The sequence below is a fragment of the Pan troglodytes genome, chromosome 10, assembly GCF_028858775.2.
Source record: "Pan troglodytes isolate AG18354 chromosome 10, NHGRI_mPanTro3-v2.0_pri, whole genome shotgun sequence".
NCBI classification, from domain to species: Eukaryota; Metazoa; Chordata; class Mammalia; order Primates; family Hominidae; genus Pan; species Pan troglodytes.
The window spans coordinates 67,864,979-67,882,701 of NC_072408.2; the positions used below are offsets into that span (position 1 = coordinate 67,864,979).

General features: G+C 38.7%; 1 protein-coding gene across 25 annotated transcripts in view; it reads right to left on the bottom strand.

The window, feature by feature from the left end:
* PPFIBP1 (PPFIA binding protein 1) overlaps positions 1–17,723 on the bottom strand; it is a 171,971-nt gene that overhangs the window by 20,702 nt on the left and 133,546 nt on the right. For 6 of the 25 annotated variants that reach the window (XM_063785795.1, XM_003313770.6, XM_016923740.4 and 3 more), the window contains 8 exons: positions 15,993–16,025; positions 13,940–14,001; positions 10,440–10,524; positions 7,570–7,724; positions 3,349–3,464; positions 2,414–2,470; positions 1,069–1,129; positions 676–705 (listed from right to left, as the gene is read on the bottom strand). In XM_063785795.1, the coding sequence (XP_063641865.1) occupies positions 676–705; positions 1,069–1,129; positions 2,414–2,470; positions 3,349–3,464; positions 7,570–7,724; positions 10,440–10,524; positions 13,940–14,001; positions 15,993–16,025 (599 nt within the window). The remainder of the gene's footprint in view (positions 1–675; positions 706–1,068; positions 1,130–2,413; positions 2,471–3,348; positions 3,465–7,569; positions 7,725–10,439; positions 10,525–13,939; positions 14,002–15,992; positions 16,026–17,723) is intronic. The other 19 variants (XM_024347917.3, XM_016923744.4, XM_016923741.4 and 16 more) reach the window with 7 other exon arrangements.

The window sequence follows — 17,723 nt, forward strand, 5'->3', positions numbered from 1 at the left end:
CCAGGAAATCGAGGCTACAGTGAGTTATAATTGCACCACTGCACTCCAGCCTGGACGACAAAGTGATACCATTTCAAAAAAAAAAAAAAAAAAAAAAAGAATTGAGCACATGTTGATGACATCTTTGAACATAGCAAAATGTTTGCTTTAGATGGGCACCGGGTGTATAATCTAATGGTAATCTAAGAAGGGCTTTTGGGGAGGTCTAAGGAAGCTCAGTTATGGTCATTAGGAACATTACGTAGCATGATTGAGAGACTATGGTTTTGTTTTTTAATAACTTATTGAAGTGAAATTCATAACAAAATTAACAATTTTAAAGTGCACAATTCAGTGGCATTTAGTATGTTATGATGTTGTGCAACCACCACCTCTACCTGCTTCCAAAACATTTCCATCATTCGAAAGCAAAACCCCTTACCCTTAAACAGCTTCTCCCCATCTTTCCCACCTCTTAGCACTGGTAACCACCGATCTGCATTCTATTTCTATAGATTTATCTGCTCTGGATGTTTCACATAAATGGAATCATATAATATGTGAACTTTGTGTCTGGCTTCATTTAGCCTAATGTTTTAGAGGTTCTGAAAGTTTTTATCTACTGGAGACATTTAAGCAATTTACGTGTAATGGAAGTAGAAATATTTTTGCATTGTAATTTGGACAAAAAGTTACCTCTGAAGTCTTCTGAATAGTTTCCTTTTCCTGTTCAAAGCAATAACAATATTTAAGGTTGTTAGGGAAATCCTTTATATAATTCTGAATTTGTCACATACAACTCCATAAGTTAAAATAATTTTATATCTACTTCTAAGCTACAAAATCTTAGTATTGTTTATTTTCCAAAATGTTTTATTAAAGTCTCCATTTTTGGTTTTACATACTATTTTCAATCCTTCATATTCATACTTCTTAATATTTACTGTTAAACCTAACATCTAATAATTTCCCCTAAAAACCACAAGCTCTTCATAAGAGTTTTATTTGCAAAAAGGGAAAAGATGAAGATCCCTAAATAGTTTTTTCTCAGGATAGCAGACAAAAAAAACCAAAAAACACAGAACCCACCCCATCAGATGTCTCTTTCTTCAGATTGCCCAGGCTGCTGGACTTTTGCAGACTTGAAGTTCTAAAAATAACAGTAATAACAATTAATAATAAGTGGCTCCAGTGCCACTGTTTCTAAGTAAAACATCTTGGAAAGAAACTAAAATTGCGTGTGGGTTGAATCCTGGTAATAAAAGAAAATCTGGAATCAGGCAGTCACTTATGTGCTTCACTAAATGACAACATTTAGTTCTTTTAAAAGCAGGGGTGATTAACTGTCCTGCCAATAATTCTAACTGTCCTGCACATGTTAGAAGAGCTGGAAAAGCACTTAGGACTAGCCTTGTGATGTCAATATTCGAAAATAAAGCAGTGTTTTCCATGGACTAGTGCTGCATCCTCTGCATGTACTAGGAACTTTAAAAATACTCATGTACTATTTATATCTAATCCTTCTAATTAAAATAAAGAATGGAAGTTTGACTTTTCAATTCACAAGGGAATCACGTTTCTGAGTCTGGCAAAGCAATTCATTTTATAGTTCTAATTAAAGCATAGTAGAGGAATCCCTAATGCTGCCCATAATAATTCATTTGCTATCCTAGTGAAGGCAAAGAGACACTATAAACATCCAGAGACTTTCTCTTTCACATAATTAATATTCAATTATATAGAGCTGGTGTTACTAAAAACTTGAAGGTAGAGATATGTGACCAGTTTAGAGAGAGTGACAGAGAAGTAATGTATTTGCCTCTACGAAACAGAATAATATAAATATGCACATTTACAAACTTTCAAAAGGCATTTCTTCTGTATTTAGGTGTATTGCCAGAAGTATCAACTACCAAATAAAGTAAAAGATAATGGTGAGAAAAGAAAAGATCTCATTTTTGAGTACTGCTCTGAAAATAGACTTTCCTAATTTAATCCAGACTTTAACTTGGATAAACACAGATATTAGGTCAGTTCATAAAACTGAAAGTGCAAAAAAACCCATCTCAGCTTTCCAAGCATCACATCATTCCCTGTGATGCCTTCCCACTGGACTCAAAATATGTCAGTGCAAAAATGAATTAAAAGCATTGAACTTCAAATGAAAACTGATGAAGCAAGGCTAGAGACCTGCAAAACCCCAGCATGAGATCTGCAAAACCCTGGCATGAGATAATAGCAAATGAGAAATTATTTCTTTGTAAACTTACAGCTCCCCACCTTCACCCCCACCCAATTATTATAGCTACATTAATTTATTCAGTAATTTAACAGCCTCGGTCATTTGCTGTTAATATTAGTAATTGTTAGTATAACAGAACTCTCTTTCTCTAGCCTCAATCACATTTTTCACATTCAATAAAATGTAACTTACAAAAGTTTATCACACAGTTGGGTATCAACAGTGGCACCAAGGATTATGTTTCCATCACTAAAATGTAAAGAACAAAAGGTATTTATTAACTTCATGAATAAAAGACCATATATGTTCTAAGTGAACAGATAAGTCAAAAACAAAAAATTGTGCAAAGGAAGCTATTTCTATTTTTTTAAATGTCCTATTTTATTTGGCCTAAAATAAGACTAGACAATTTGGGAATACGTTGGCAAAACATTCTATTTGCTTAGAGACAAACTACCGTATCCTTTTCCTGTCCCCTTCAGAACCATCCTTCAAACGCACTCACAGCACGTGACTGTGACTATTTAGTTTACAATCCTTTGACAGTTACCTATGACCTCGGATATAAAAATCCAAGTTCCCTAAACTTTTTTTTTTCTTTTTGAGACAGAGTCTCGCTCTGTCACCCAGGCTGGAGTAGAGTGATGTGATCTCGGCTCACTTCAGACTCCGCTTCCTGGGCTTATGTGATTCCTGTGCCTCAGCCTCCGAGTAGCTGGGATTACAGGCGTGTGCCACCACACTCAGCTAATTTTTGTATTTTCAGTAGAGACGGGATTTCGCCATGTTGGCCAGGCTGGTCTCAAACTCCTGGCCTCAAGTGATCTGCCCACCTTGGCCTCCCAAAGTGCTGAGATTACAGGCGTGAGCCACCACACCTGGCCAAGTTCCTTAAAATCTCTTTCTAACCGGACAACCCTACCTCACCAGCCTGATCTCTTATTATTTCCTGCTTCACACCTTTTATTTCCATAATACAGAACTGATTACAGATCCCCCAGTGGACGTCTTGCAGTTTCTTGCTTCTCTAGGTAAAAATTGTGTCTGTAAATAAATACAATACATCCTTGTCTTTGGCTGATCTACTTTTTTGAACATTTATATTGCACTGTTAATAAATGACATACTTTTCTTCAAATGAAGTCTCTGGCTTAGGAGTCAACTTTGATTTTTCAGAAGTTTCCATGCTTATAGTTGCTGGCAATAATGAAGGGATGGAAACTTGCAAGATGGTGGTATGGAACTGTAATGTAATTACAAAAAATCAGTCAATCAATCAAAACAAAACACAAGCCACAGAGTAATTTAAATAAATGTAAGAAAATTAAACGGTCTATTGACAAAATCTCATAATCAGTGTTCAGAACTGTATAAAATGATTTCAGAATATAAACATCTATATAGAAGAAGTACTAACCAAGGAAATCATTCTGGAGGAAGGAAACTTTTTAACTTGGTTCTGAATAAGACACTGAATATTGTGAATAGGACGGTATACCATTAAGTAAGTTAATAGTAATTTTTTTTTCTTTTTTTTGAGACGGCGTCTTGCTATGTTGCCCAGAATGGTCTTGAACTCCTCGGCTCAAGCAGTCTCCTGCCGTAGCCTCCTGAGTAGCTAAGGTTATAGATGTGTGCCACTGTACCCAGCTAGTAATAATAAATCCTAACAACCTTAAGCCCTGGCTGAAATGTTGGTTCTGACACACATGCCTAAGTGATCAGTGATCTTAGCAAATCACTTCGCTAGGCATCCATCAGTTTCACCCTCTGTAAAATAAGAATGACAATGCCTACCCTGCAGGTTGCAATGATTTAATGTAAGATTTGGGTAACACGTTTTGCTTTCAACACTCTATTATTATTATTATTATTTTTTGAGACAGGGTCTCACTTTGTCATCCACACTAAAGTACAGTGCTGCGATCACGGCTCACTGCAGCCTTGAACTTCTGGGCTAAACTGATCCTCCCAACTTAGCCCTATCGAGTAGTTGGGACTACAGGCGTGCGCCACCACAGCTGGCTAATGTTTAAAATTTTTTTGTAGAAACAGGGTTTCCCTATGTTGCCCAGGCTAATCTGGAACTCTGTGCTCGAGCAGTCCTCCTGCTTCAGCCTCCCAAAGTGGGATTACAGGCATGAGCCACTGTGCCCAGCGAAAAGCTCCATTTTTACTTTAATTTCTACTACTAATCTTATATGGAACATTGGTCAAGCCAGTTAATTATTATTCTATGTGTGTACTAGTTGACTAATTTCAATTAACATAATTGATGAAAAGTGTAATTAAAACCAATTACAATGGACTTTGTGGCTACCACTTAAAACACTTTGCTTAATGATAATAATAATATTACAGCAACAAATAAAATGCATAACACATTTTCTCAAACAAATGCTTTGTGCATCCTAAGGAAGGAGTCTGTGAAATAATTTTAATACTTCGGTTTTCAATAATTTTTTACAACTGTAGAGCAGTTAGATTGCGGGCCACATCATAAATGAATAAATGAAAAATATTCAGTAAAAAAAAAAATGAACAAAGTTTGCCACAATGAACTCCTGCCAGTCAACCAGTGACAGTTCTTCACCTCTGAAAGCTGCCTGATAAGGACTCACACCAGTGAACACCCTTCTACACGCCAACCAGTCAGCAACAGTCTCACCTTAGTAACCACACATCTACAGTGGATGTCGACTCTCACTTGCCTCAGAAAGTCCACCAATCCTTGAGCTCCAACCGTCCCAAAAACCCTACATATGATCAGCTAGAAGAGAATGTACTGGACTGGGAACACTCACTTACTTAAGTAAGCAACACATTCAGCTTTGTGATTTTTGTTTATGTTATTCAGTGGTGGTCTCATCCTTTAACACAATAAAAGGTTATAAAATGTGAAGTCGAATTATTATAAAGTAGGAGATTATTTAACCATCAATCTTTTCAGTTTGAATCTTTATGATGAATCCTGGGCAACTTATTTAGCCATCATCGCTGTTTCCTGAAGTTCATTTGTCTCTTGAGATTCCTAATCATGGGGAAAATATAACTATACTAACAGATCAATTTTCTTGATCTTTTTCAAACTTTAAGACTTTAACTCCAAACTCAGATCTCCCTCCTGGCTTTTCTTTAAAAATGTCGCCGAACTCCCTCAATCCTCATCAAACCATTCTTGTTACAAACTTAAAACCTGTAATTAAACTACAATTCACATAGCAAAGACTTTTTCTAAAAGGATATGGGATTATTTGGGTATACCCTACATGTAACACTAGTTCTGTAACTGCAGCATACTCGTTGACTGTCAAATATTATTTTTGCTTTTGATATAAATATATATCTAACAATTAAGGGATATTTTCCACCAAAGTATTTCTTATTCCTTAACTAATTCCTTGATTAATGAAATATTTCAGCCCTCTCCTACATTTAACTGAGAAATTTTCAATGTTTTCTCCTTGAATTCATTTTCATTCCATTCAAATTTCATCTTCTTATTGTGTAATTATCAGCAACAGATATAAAAGTAAAAATGCCACTTGGTTTCTTCTCACTACCTATAGTAAAATGTGAGAAGAGAAATGACCAAAAAACGAACTGCTAAAATAAGGAAGCCAAGATTGTTTCAACAATGAAACTATTTCCCATTCCCGGTCTTTCTAGACAAAAAAAAAATTACACTAAAATTAAGAAATGGTTTCATGGCAAAGATCAAGCACAAGGGCTATCAGGAAAACATGGTCTTCAGGTGAGCCAAGGATGTGGCTGTAAAACCCTTTGCTAAGACCTCAGGATGGACTAGACTAGAATCAAATAAAAATAGAAAAAAAATACCTTAGGAAGATTACAGTAGTGTGGTCTCATTGAACCTCTGAAAAATCATCAAAGGCTCTAAAAATAATGGGATGTCCCACTGCAGCCTTACAGGGAACCTTAGCTAGAGATAGGCTTATGGTGAAGATAGCTATGGATGTGTTCTTCTGTAATGCAGTGAATTATAACATGATTCGTATGAAATTCTAAATGTTTAAAGTATTACACTAAATTAGACTCAAAGGAACAGAGATAATGGAAAATGAAGAGATGAATTTGGATATCTTTGGGCACTTCTGCAGGCACAAAACTGAGAAAACTACTCATCTGCAAATATAGGCAAAGGAAGCATGACTTAGAGGGAAGAGCCAATAGCCCAGAGGATTGGCAACACGTGCCTGGCTGGATTTTGGAATTGCTATGGACTGGTGACACCTGTGAGCCTTCCAGCTCCCCCTTTTTAATGGGAGTGGCTACTGCAGTTACATTATGCCTATCCAACCATCGTATGGGTGTGTGGAGGGCAGATAACTGTCCTTGAAATCCACAGCTCTTTAATTCAATGAAAGAGTCCTCAAGAAGCTATGCGCAAGGAACTGTACCTGAGGAGCTTCACCCACATCTCGACCTGGTCTGGGTGACAAGATCCTGGGATGCTGACGCCTCACTGGAATGGGACTTAGGGGTCTTCGGAAAGGGGGCGAGTGTATTTTGCATGGGAGAGGGATGTAAAGCGGTGTAGCCAGAGGGTAGATTATATTTTCCAAATATGGTTGCACCAATAGTTCCCATCCCACGTGTCCTAACAATGTAATGTTGTCAGTTGCTCATCAAGAGGTAGGGTCTATGTTTCCTCTCCTTGTATCTGGGTAGGCTGTAGGCCTGTGGCTACAGCAGAAGAGATGCCATGTGATTTCTGAGATAAATCATAACAGGCAATGCAAAGTTGCCCGGGCCTCTTGGAATGCTCACCCTTAGGATTGTGAGGAAGCCAAGCGGTCACATGTAGTTGTTCTAAATGGGGCCTCAGCTGAGGTCCCTGCCAACGGCCAGCCTCAACCACCAGACATATGAGTGAGTTAGCCTTCAGATGACTCAGGCCCAGGCCTTCACGCCACTCCAGCTGATGCCAAGTAGAGCAGAGACGAGATGCTCATGCTGAACCCTGCTAAAGTGCAGAGTCATCAGCAAAAGAAATGCTGTCATTGAAGCCACAAAGTTTCGGTGTGGTGTACAATAGAGAGCAAACAGATTTTCCTGCCAGTTTGATGCAAAGTAAGGAGTGTATAACTGTTTACTCCTCTCCAGTTGCTTCTTCCAAGTCTAAAGAAGTCAGAAGAAAATTTTATTCAATTATCTTTCAGAGTCACCATCAGAAGTGGCCAAAGTCAATTTATTTATATAACCTCACTTGAGTTGGTGATGGAACTGAGAAAGGAACCCATGTTTTTCATGTTATGAGCAGTGTTTTAACTTTTCAATAACACAGTCTCTTCAACATAAAGGAAATACTGAAAGTCTATTAATACCTCTTCGGGAACACTTGTGTTAAATGGGTCACAACTGGGAGATCCCATTACTGGAGTGGGTGATGGACTTTTCTCCAGATCACTGAAACCCTGTGCATCCAGCAAAGAGGAGATGGAACTGGAATTGAGCAGCTCTTCATATTCTCCATCTTTGCCTAGGAAAAGACAAAACAAAGAGAAGACAACAGCAGCTTTTGATTTATATTTCACTTTTACAAGAAGATAAGAATCCCAATTATAATGAATATAAAATTTTTTCTGATCCTCAAAAATCAGAGTCAGCTTCTCCTGGCAGCCCTTGAAAAACAACAACATAGGACCTAGGAAACAGCATTTGAAACTAAGGCCAAGGGCTCTTGGGCCACAATGGGTACCTGTGATATTAACAGACAAAGTCATACTTGATACATTGACTCATCAGATTGAAAGAAAATTAAAAGTTAACTTTTTCCAACAACTCTCTTGTAACTTTGTTTTAAAATCAGGGGCTTACAAATTTTAGTGTAGAAATATTCAAACTGAAGAATACCTGGTACAAAAAACGAATTGTGAATAGCAACAAAGTCCCATTTAAACAACTTAGTTTTCATCACTGCTGTGCTCTTGAAAAAACATAGGAGAACAGAAAAAACAAAAAGACAGATGATCTTTGATCTCTCAAGAGGATCCTTTTATGCCATTTTAAAGCAAAAAACGTCTGATGGAAAAAACCAACCACATATTCACCAAAGCTGCAAACTTGAGAATTTTTTTTTACATCTCTAGAAATCAAAAGGATTAAATGGTGAACAGCACAGTGCCAGATACTCTTTTTTAAAAACAGGAAAAAATGATACTTAACACTCTAATCTACAAATAATATGACATGGTAAATCATACACTTGTTTAAAGATCTTAATCAGACCACAGCTTCTTAATTTAGGTTTCACTAGAATGTTATTCTAATTTTATTAGAATTTAGTGTTATTAGAATTGTATAAGGATTAACTAAATATAACTCCTAGTGAGAAATCACTGTTTATACAACTCTTTATTGGAACAGAACATAGTTTTCAAGGGTTTAAGAAAATCTGTGCTGCTGTACATTGTTAAAAACTACCTCTTTTATTTACATGTTTGTATGCACAGGAAAAAAAGCTAGAAATAAACAATACACAAAAATGCCAATAGTGATCATGCCAGTGCAATTACGAGTGATTTTTATCTCTTTTCTTTATTTTCCAAATGTTTTACAATATAGTCTAATTAAAGGAATTAATTTTTTCTGCCTTGGTTTTAAACGTAAGAATTGGACAGTTGAAATTCTATAAAATCAAACAACATTTTAAATGCCAGGCATATGTAAAAATTAATCACTTACAAATTTGCAATATTCCATAGGATAGAGACTCTTCTTCTGAAGGCATGGAAAATGCTGAGTGATGAGAATTGCTAGTCAACACTGATTATTAGAGGTTCATTTGCTCACTCAGATATTTATAAAATCGATTATGCCAGACCTTGTGTACAAAATTTTTTTTTTCAAAAATCCTGATCCAAAGCAGGATTTTCCTTCTCTGTGAACTCATCAAAATTAAAATTTCAAAATCTGAGTGTTTCATGGGGACCTTCCAAAAGAATTGTTTATATCCAGTGCTTACGTTGCAAGCAAATAAATCTATTTATGCATTGCTAAAAAACAAGAGCACTTTCAAATTTCCTCCACATTTGAGGATGGCCAATTGGCCCATCTGCAGATAAAATAATAATAAACACAACAAAATGCACAACTCTCTTTATGTACCTGTCTTACAGGGTTTTTCTGAACTCACCATGTTCAAAGCTGAACTCAATCCCCCTTACCCAGCCCAATGTTCCTTCTCTAGGCTTCCCCACATCAGTCAATGGAACCATCATCTACCCAGTTGCTTTAGTTGGAAATGTCTTTCTTGATTTCCTCCCCCTTCTTCACTCTCCTCCTCTATCTCATTACACCACTGTGTCAATCCAACCATAACATATTCCCAATCAGCAACTACTAGATTTTTTCACTTGGAATACTGCAAATCTCTGAATTGGTTTCTGCGGCTCTCAATACTGCTCACTTCCCTCCATGGCCCACGTGTTACAAAGGTCATGCTGCTGACTTTTTTTTTGAGACTGAGTCTCACTCTGCCGCCTAGGCTGGAGTGCAACAGCGCAATCTCGGCTCCCTGCAACCTCCGCTTCCCGGGTTCAGGCGATTCTCCTGCCTCAGCCTCCTGAGTAGCTGGGACTACAGGTGCCTGCCCCCATGCCCAGCTAATTTTTTTGTATTTAGTAGAGACGTGGTATCACCATGTTGGTCAGGCTGGTCTCTAACTCCTGACCTTGGGTGATCCACCCACCTTGGCCTCCCAAAGTGCTGGGATTACAGCCGTAGGCCACCACGCCTGACCACTGCTGACTTTTAAAACCCTTCAGTGAGTCCCTCTGCAGTTGAGCAAGAGCTTAACTCCACCCCTTGCACTACCAGTGGTTGCTCATCATTATGGTCTCATCTCATCCCCTCTCCCCACTGCCCACCACCTTGCAGTTGCACTGGTGTTCTTCAGCATGCCATATTCTTTTCCCCCTAGGCTCTCTGCATATACTGTCGTTTTTCTCTCTCTGGAATGCTATCTCATCAACTCCTTAGAGAGGCACTCCCCGACCAATGACTCTACAGTACACTCACTCCTCAGGCTGGACACTTTCTGGCAGAGTACAGTTGCCTAATTGTTCAATTAATGAATTAGCTACCTAATTTGGGACAATGGGTATGAGCCAGGAAAGAAACTGAGGCCAAATGTGTAAGTTTATAGCCACTTAGAGTCAACCAAAGTAGAAAAACTTTTAGAGCTACACTCTACCTTTTTTACCTTGGGCCAGTACCACCGTATCTTGCATTTTCTTGTACCTGTTCAGGCACTGTCGAAGATCTTCTATTTTCCGATCCTAGGAATAAAATAAATTGTAATCTTTAATCCTATGTTCTTAAAAGAGTAATAGTAATTCCATAAAGAATTGCATAAAGAATAGTAATTACATAAAGAATACGCATGATTCTGCCGAGAGAGCATTTAAAAAAAAGAATAAGCAGATGGGAATTATTTACCTTATTTAAAGAATACTTCTAAGCTTTAGGAGAACTGGTAATAACTAGACTATGTTTCCTACATACATTAAACATATGGGCAAAGTACCTCTAAATTTAGAGATCCTATCCTTTAGCTGCCATCTTTAAACAAACAAAAACAAAACAAGGTAATAAGACACAAAACAAAAAAAGAAAAAAGTCAGCTTCAATTACTCTCCTCTCTAAGTCAAACCTTAAAAGAAAGACCCCCATCTTCTGTCTTTATTAGCCATCATTAATCACCATCTGGCTTCTCCCCTCTTAAAACACTCTACCAAGGTGACCTCCTATCTATTAAAAACAATGAACACTTTTCATCCTTTTTCTCTTTTTTTTTTTTGAGACAGGGTCTCGCTCTGTCACCCAGGCTGCAGTGTAGTGGTACAATCTTGGCTCACTGCAGCCTCAACCTCCTGGGCTCAAGTCATCCTCCCACTTCAGCCTCCTGAGTTGCTGGGAGTACACGCATGCACCACTATGCCCAGCTCATTTTTGTATTTTTGTAGAGATGGGGTTTCACCATGTCACCCAGGCTGGTCTTGAAATCCTGGGCTCAAGTAATCTGTCCACCTTGGCCTCCTGAAGTGCTGGGATTACAGGCATGAGCCACCATGCCCGGCCCCAACCTTTTTCTAATTTGACCTCCATATGGCACTTGACTGACCCCACTCTTTCCTTCTCCTTTCACTTATCCATCCACTCTTTCTTTTCTTCGATTTTTATTTCTCAATCCTTTGACCAGATAGCTGTTGAACTTCCATAACCCCCATTATCTTCTTGGACTATAAAATGCAAGAGCTTCCAGGTTCTGTCCATGACCCTCTTTGCTTTTCCCATGTGCTCAACTGTGTTATGAAAATGGCCTCCCTAGCACCTCCCATTCTCATTCTGGGCCTGGCCATGTGGCTGGCTTTGGCCAAAGAGATATCAGCAAATGTAATTCAAGCAAAGGCTTGAAAAACATTTGCCCTTTGTGGCTGCCCTGTGGTGTGGCTCTAAGGAACCCTGAGGAACTACGTGAAGAAGTCCAGCCTAGTCTACTGGAGGATGGGAGACCATCTGGAGAAGAGGCTAGTCCTCCCAGCTGGGGCCAACCTAAACTAGGCTGTCAATCACTGGACATGTGAGTGACACTATCCTAAATTATGCATGCAGTCTCATCTAAGCCACCAGCTGACTGTAGACATCAGCTAAGCCAGCCGAGATCAGAAGAATCACCTAGCCAACTCACAGAAGTATAAGAAATAATAAATGTGGCCTGTCACAAAGCAAAAGCTAACTGACACATCAACTGTGGCTTAGTCCCCACCAATCTACAACTCTGCATTTCTCCTAAAATTGATGGGTCTCACTCCCCACTAATCTATAGTTCTACATTAATCTTAAAATTTAGATTTGTGTTCCAACTTTCTGTAAGAAATCTCCTTTAGAATGTCCCATAAGCATATTGAATAGACTATATCTACAATTAAGCTCATTCTTTCCCTTCAGTACTTGAGTCTGTGCTTGGATTTCCTTAACTCCTTAAGAGAACCATCCATTCATCCATTCACCCAGTTGCCCAAACCAGAAATTTTCTCTCGTTTTTCAAATCCAGATATCTTAAATCTTGTCAACCCGTAAATTTCTCTAAAAGCTCTTCCCACCTTATCACTTCACTGCTATTGCCTTACTTCAAGCCCTCTTCATTTCTCACCTATTTTAACTGACTCTTAACTGTTTGTCTGTCTTCACTCTCCCATTCTGCTACCAGAGTTAGCTTTCTAAAATGGCAATGTAATCATGTCACTGCCTAAGGTTTACAAGCTAAGACCCTAAATCAAGAGCACGGTGTACAAAGTGGCCTGCCCACTGACTTAGCTCTGTGGTCAGCCCCACGCCCCTACTCCACCTGCACTTCATGTTCCAGCACAATCCCAGCATGCACTGCGCTGTTTCAAACCTGGTCTCAAGACAAGTTTTGATTCATGGACCCTTTGCCTAAGAAGCCTTTATTTTCCTGATGAACAACTCTTGCTCTTCCCCAGAATTTGCTCAAATTATGTCCTCTTTGAAGTCTTCTGAATCCCCGACCCCACGAGGAAGTTATGTTATGCTGGGTGCCCCTCTAACAGTTTGAGCATCTCATAAGCCCTCATTCAACACTGGGAATTTTGTTTGCTGTGGCTTTTTGAGGGACAGAAATGAAAACAAAATGAATTTCAGTGATTTAAAAAAAAATAAAAGTTACAGTGGGCAGCTTGCTAATTACTTTTTTTTTTATTCAATAGTGGGAAACATTAGCAAAAAGGAACCTATATGAGTAGATATGACAATCAGTTTACTTCCAGGCAATAAAGAGCAAATAAAGAGAATGCAAGGCAAAAATAAACAAGGAGATAAGAAAAACGGAAGAGTCAAGAATGAGAGAAAGAAACTTACGATGGGAGAAAAAGATCAAGCTAAAGTTCTTTGACTTTTTGTTGTTTGTTACTTCCTTGAAATGACTCTTCTTTTTGGGAAAATGTCCCCTGGTTCTATTCATTCAGGCAGATAAGGGGAGAGAAGTTCTGATGACATCAGCTGAACACAGCTGCGGCTGCCTGCTAGATACGTGGTCAGGTAAGCCACGAAGAAACCCATTGCTTTCGTGCAGTAACTGCATCCCTGCCTTTAGCAGGACAAAACATCACATGTGGATAACAAGAACCAACTGGGGGGGAGGAAACCTGTGGAAACCTTGGAATGCAGCCAGTGTAGCTAACGTAAAGCCCGTGCCGCTGTTTTCTGGTATTTAATCTCTCAGGAGAGCAGAGACAATCACAGATGTGAAACAGGCCAGGAGTGTAAAGGAAATAATGAGTAAATGGAGGACAAAACCAACATGACCATGAAGCTGAGGCTGTCAAGCTAGCTCCTTCAGGGCCCACAAGTTAGCCCAGAATTTTCAGTGCCCACATACAGGAGGTACTGTGGAATGTATCCTCTCTCTTACATGTCACGTGAATATGCGGAACTGATCAGAGAGTTTGAACATTTTCTGAATTCATGGGGGCAGGAGTTCTCAGTGGAGCCAGTGCAGCTCCTCCCTATTCCTGTGCATACAGCCCACCTGGGAGTGTGCACACCTGCCCCTCACTCCTAGCAGTGTTCTGGGCATATTCTTTTAAAATGGCATAGCTCATGAAATTGCATGGAATGGTCAAAATGGTGTTAAAAAACATCCACACGTATATTTAAATTTCATCTGGATACCTTTTCTTCATTTGCTGCCATCAAGGACTCCACAGCTTTTTTCATTTTTTGTACTTCGATGTCTGAAAATAACATCAAATCAGAAGTCAGTTTAGTTCACATGCGTGACAGTGATAAGAAGTTATTTACTCTCCAGACTGAAATATTTTAAGGTAAAGATGTTAATGATTTCTTTCATTTATTCTTTAAAAAGGGCACATTTAACACCCATATTCTCTTTTGGAAAAATCTGAAAAGATGGACATCTTCTACCTCACCTGAACAGTTGCCACTCTAGAAAGAAAACAAGGGTGTGTGAGAACTAGCTATCCTCTCTTAAAGCAACAAGAGAATCTTCATGAGAACACTGAAGATGAAATTTCAGTGCTATAGTAATAAAAACATAACGTTTCTAAAACAGGAATCTATAAAGCAGTGCGTGAAAGCCATGAATGGTATATAAAATGACAAAAGCAGAGAAAATGATAGTTATAACCAAGATAGAGGCATGAATGAACGGTAAGCGCCTGATGGCTTGTAGTATTTACATGAGTAGTCATGCTAAGAAGCTGGTTGTAGTTCCATACGTAAGGATAATAAGTACTTTGCTTCATCTATAAACTTCATTTCCAATACTACCTTAAGATAGATTTCAAGACATAAAGGCCAAAGTAAGCTGAATGTGATTCTCCTTAAAATTTGATATTCAAATACAAAAGCATGTTACTTGAATAATAAAAAACTTATATATATTATAGATGAAGAGTCACTCCAGGGCCTGGTGTGGTGGCTTATGCCTGTAATCCCAGCACTTTGGGAGGCCAAGGTGGGAGGACTGCTTGAGCTCAGGAGTTTGAGACCAGCCTGGGCAACATAGCAAGACCCTGTCTCAAATAAATAAATAAATGAAAAGTCACTCCAAAATGAAATCACAAACTAAAAAATTCAAACAGGAAAAAAAAATCAGCTAAAGTTGCCTGCTTCTGAGAAAAAAAAAATTACTGAAGATAATACTTTTTTTTTGAGACAGCATCTTCCTCTGTCATTCAGATGGAGTGCATGGCACAATCACAGCTTACTGTAGCTCTGAACTCCTGGGCTCCAGTGATCCTCCCACCTCAACCTCTTGAGGAGTTGGGATTACAGGAGTGAGCCACCACATCCAGTCTTCTTAAGATAAGTTTTAAAACAGTGGTGCATCATTCAGCATTGGTGTAACATTTTCAATTAAGATATATTCTATAGGAATTGAGAATTTAACGTCTGGGGGAAAGAGCCCCTAAGGAGTTAATTTTTTTTTTAAGAGATGGGGTGTCACTGTTGCCCAGGCCGTGGTACAATGGCAAGATCATAGCTCACTGCAGCCTCAAACTCCTAGATGCCTGGGGCTCAAGTGATCCTTCCACCTCAGCCTCCTGAGTAGCTGGGACTACAGGCATGCACCACCATGCTCAGCTAATTTAAAATTTTTTTTTGTAGAGACAGGATCTCACTATGTTGCCCAGGCTGGTCTTGAACCCCTGGCCTCAAAAGTGATCCTCCCACCATGCCTGGCAGGATTTATCTTAATGTTGCATTAAATATTCAGGCTCCATGAATCAGCTGGATTCAATCTCTGTTGTAACAACAGAATATGTTCAAAGGAGCTTCTAATAGATCCCAGACAAATAGTGGACTTCAAAACATTGAAAAGCAAAAGCAAATTTCAAAATTATCTTTCAACTCTGGTAAACCTTTAAAATCATGAGTTTTCGTACTATAAAAGTTACTTTCTCCTCTGACCCTGTATCACCTAGACTGCAGGGAAAATGTCTTCTTACATCCACAGTGCTGTGTGCCCTGTGGTACACTGTAGAGCAGAAAGGTTGAATCAGACAAAATCTTCAAAATAATCTTTTACCTTATTGTTTTATTATCCACCCTCTATTGTGTACACTCTGAAGAAATGGAGGGCTTATCGATGAAGCAACTTTACATCTTTGGTGAGAGAAATGTTTTAAAACACATGCAAAGAACAGTCCAAGGTAGTATTTTTGGTGAATGTAAAGGCTGATGGAAATGCACCAAACCTTACTTTTTTCTTTGAGCTTCTTTTTAAAATTTTCATCTGTGCAGGAAAACCCATTGGATTGGAAGTTAGCATACATTACAACAATAAATAATATTTTTAAATCACTACTATTTAGTCTCCTTTTACCTAAAATAAAGGAAATCTAGCCTCATAAAAACTTTTTCAGCACTATTTTGTGACTGCAGGATTGGTAGTATAATAATGCTCTATGTGAGGTTAGAAAGAGAACAGAAGACCTAAATTTGAGTTACTACCTCTGTCACTTCATTTTTCTGGACCTTGATTTTCTCACATTAAAATTAGGTTTATGGACTACAAGCACTTCTTATACCATAAATGATGAAAACCTAGTTAATGTCACTTTGTTTTTATATTTCCATCACAGTTTGATACCTGGTCCTCCTAAATGTGACTAGAACACTGCTTGTGTCACATGCAACTCACCACTCAAGTTCAACAACACTGAAAGGGTCTATCTCCTGTCCAGTAAGATGAGTCCAGTGAGGATGCAGTTAGATGCTATCCCAGTATCACCCTGACATGAGCTTTCTAAAGACTTGCTCTCAATCCCCGTAGTTAGCTGGTGGGCGCTGGTAACACGCAGCTCCCAGGTTGGTTTGAGTCCTCAGATCAGACTTTGGGTAGCATACTCTAATATCTTCTAGCCCACAAGTCCTGTGATGCCATTTTATTCTTTTTTTTTTTTCAGAGACAGGATCTTGCTCCATTGCCCAGGTTGAACTGCAGTGACAGTCATAGCTCACTACAGCCTTGAACTCCTGGGCCTTAAGCGATCCTTCCTCCTCAGCCTCCCAAGTAGGTGGGATTACAGGAGTGAGCCACCATGCCTGGTGAAATTTGAAATTTAAAAATTTCAAATCTTAAAAAGAAATTTTTTGTAGAGACAGGGTCTCATTGTGTTGCCCAGGCTGGTCTTGAACTCCTGGCCTCAAGCGATCCTCCTTCCTCGGCCTCCCAAAGTACTGGAATTACAGGTGTGAGCCATTGTACCCAGCCCATTTTATTCTTAAAACCCTGAAAGCATGATCAGTATGACCTGTTTCTGAATGTCCCTTATCAATACACAATTATATATATGCCAAACAGTAGGTGATAGGGTGGGGCGGTGAAGCGGTTGGCGGCGAGAATCCATTTTCCTCAGGTTTGATGAATTTTCTGACGGACAGGGAATTGTGATACCTGCAGGTATATAAGGCCATGGTATTCTAGAGCCAAGAAGGACTTTAGAGATAATCTAACTCAAGTCCCTCATTGGACAGACAATGTTACTAATTTTCATAAAATGGATAAAAATGTAACAAAGCTACGCTAACTGGAATTTGTACTGTTTTGAATGACTCAGAAATTGCTTTGGTATCTCGTAGGGCCACAGTCATCATTCGTAATAACAAAGAAAGGTTAAATTTAACCTAGTGTTGTCAGATATTATGCACATTATATTTCCAAATACAATTTTAAAAATGTATTTCATTCGGGCTATTTTCTATCATGCACAATCTGCTTTGTTAGAAATTATGGTCCATATAATACTCAGAACAAACCTCTTTTGTTATGAAAAAAGTTTGGACAAATTCATGCATTTTTCCAAAAACAGAATTAGCCTATTTTTCTAAAAGGTGGAGGGCTCAATCCCTGGTATAAATTTTTTACTAATTTTTCCAAAGATACAGAACCATTTTTCTCTTCTCTCAAAAGGGCAGAACAGTTTCTAAG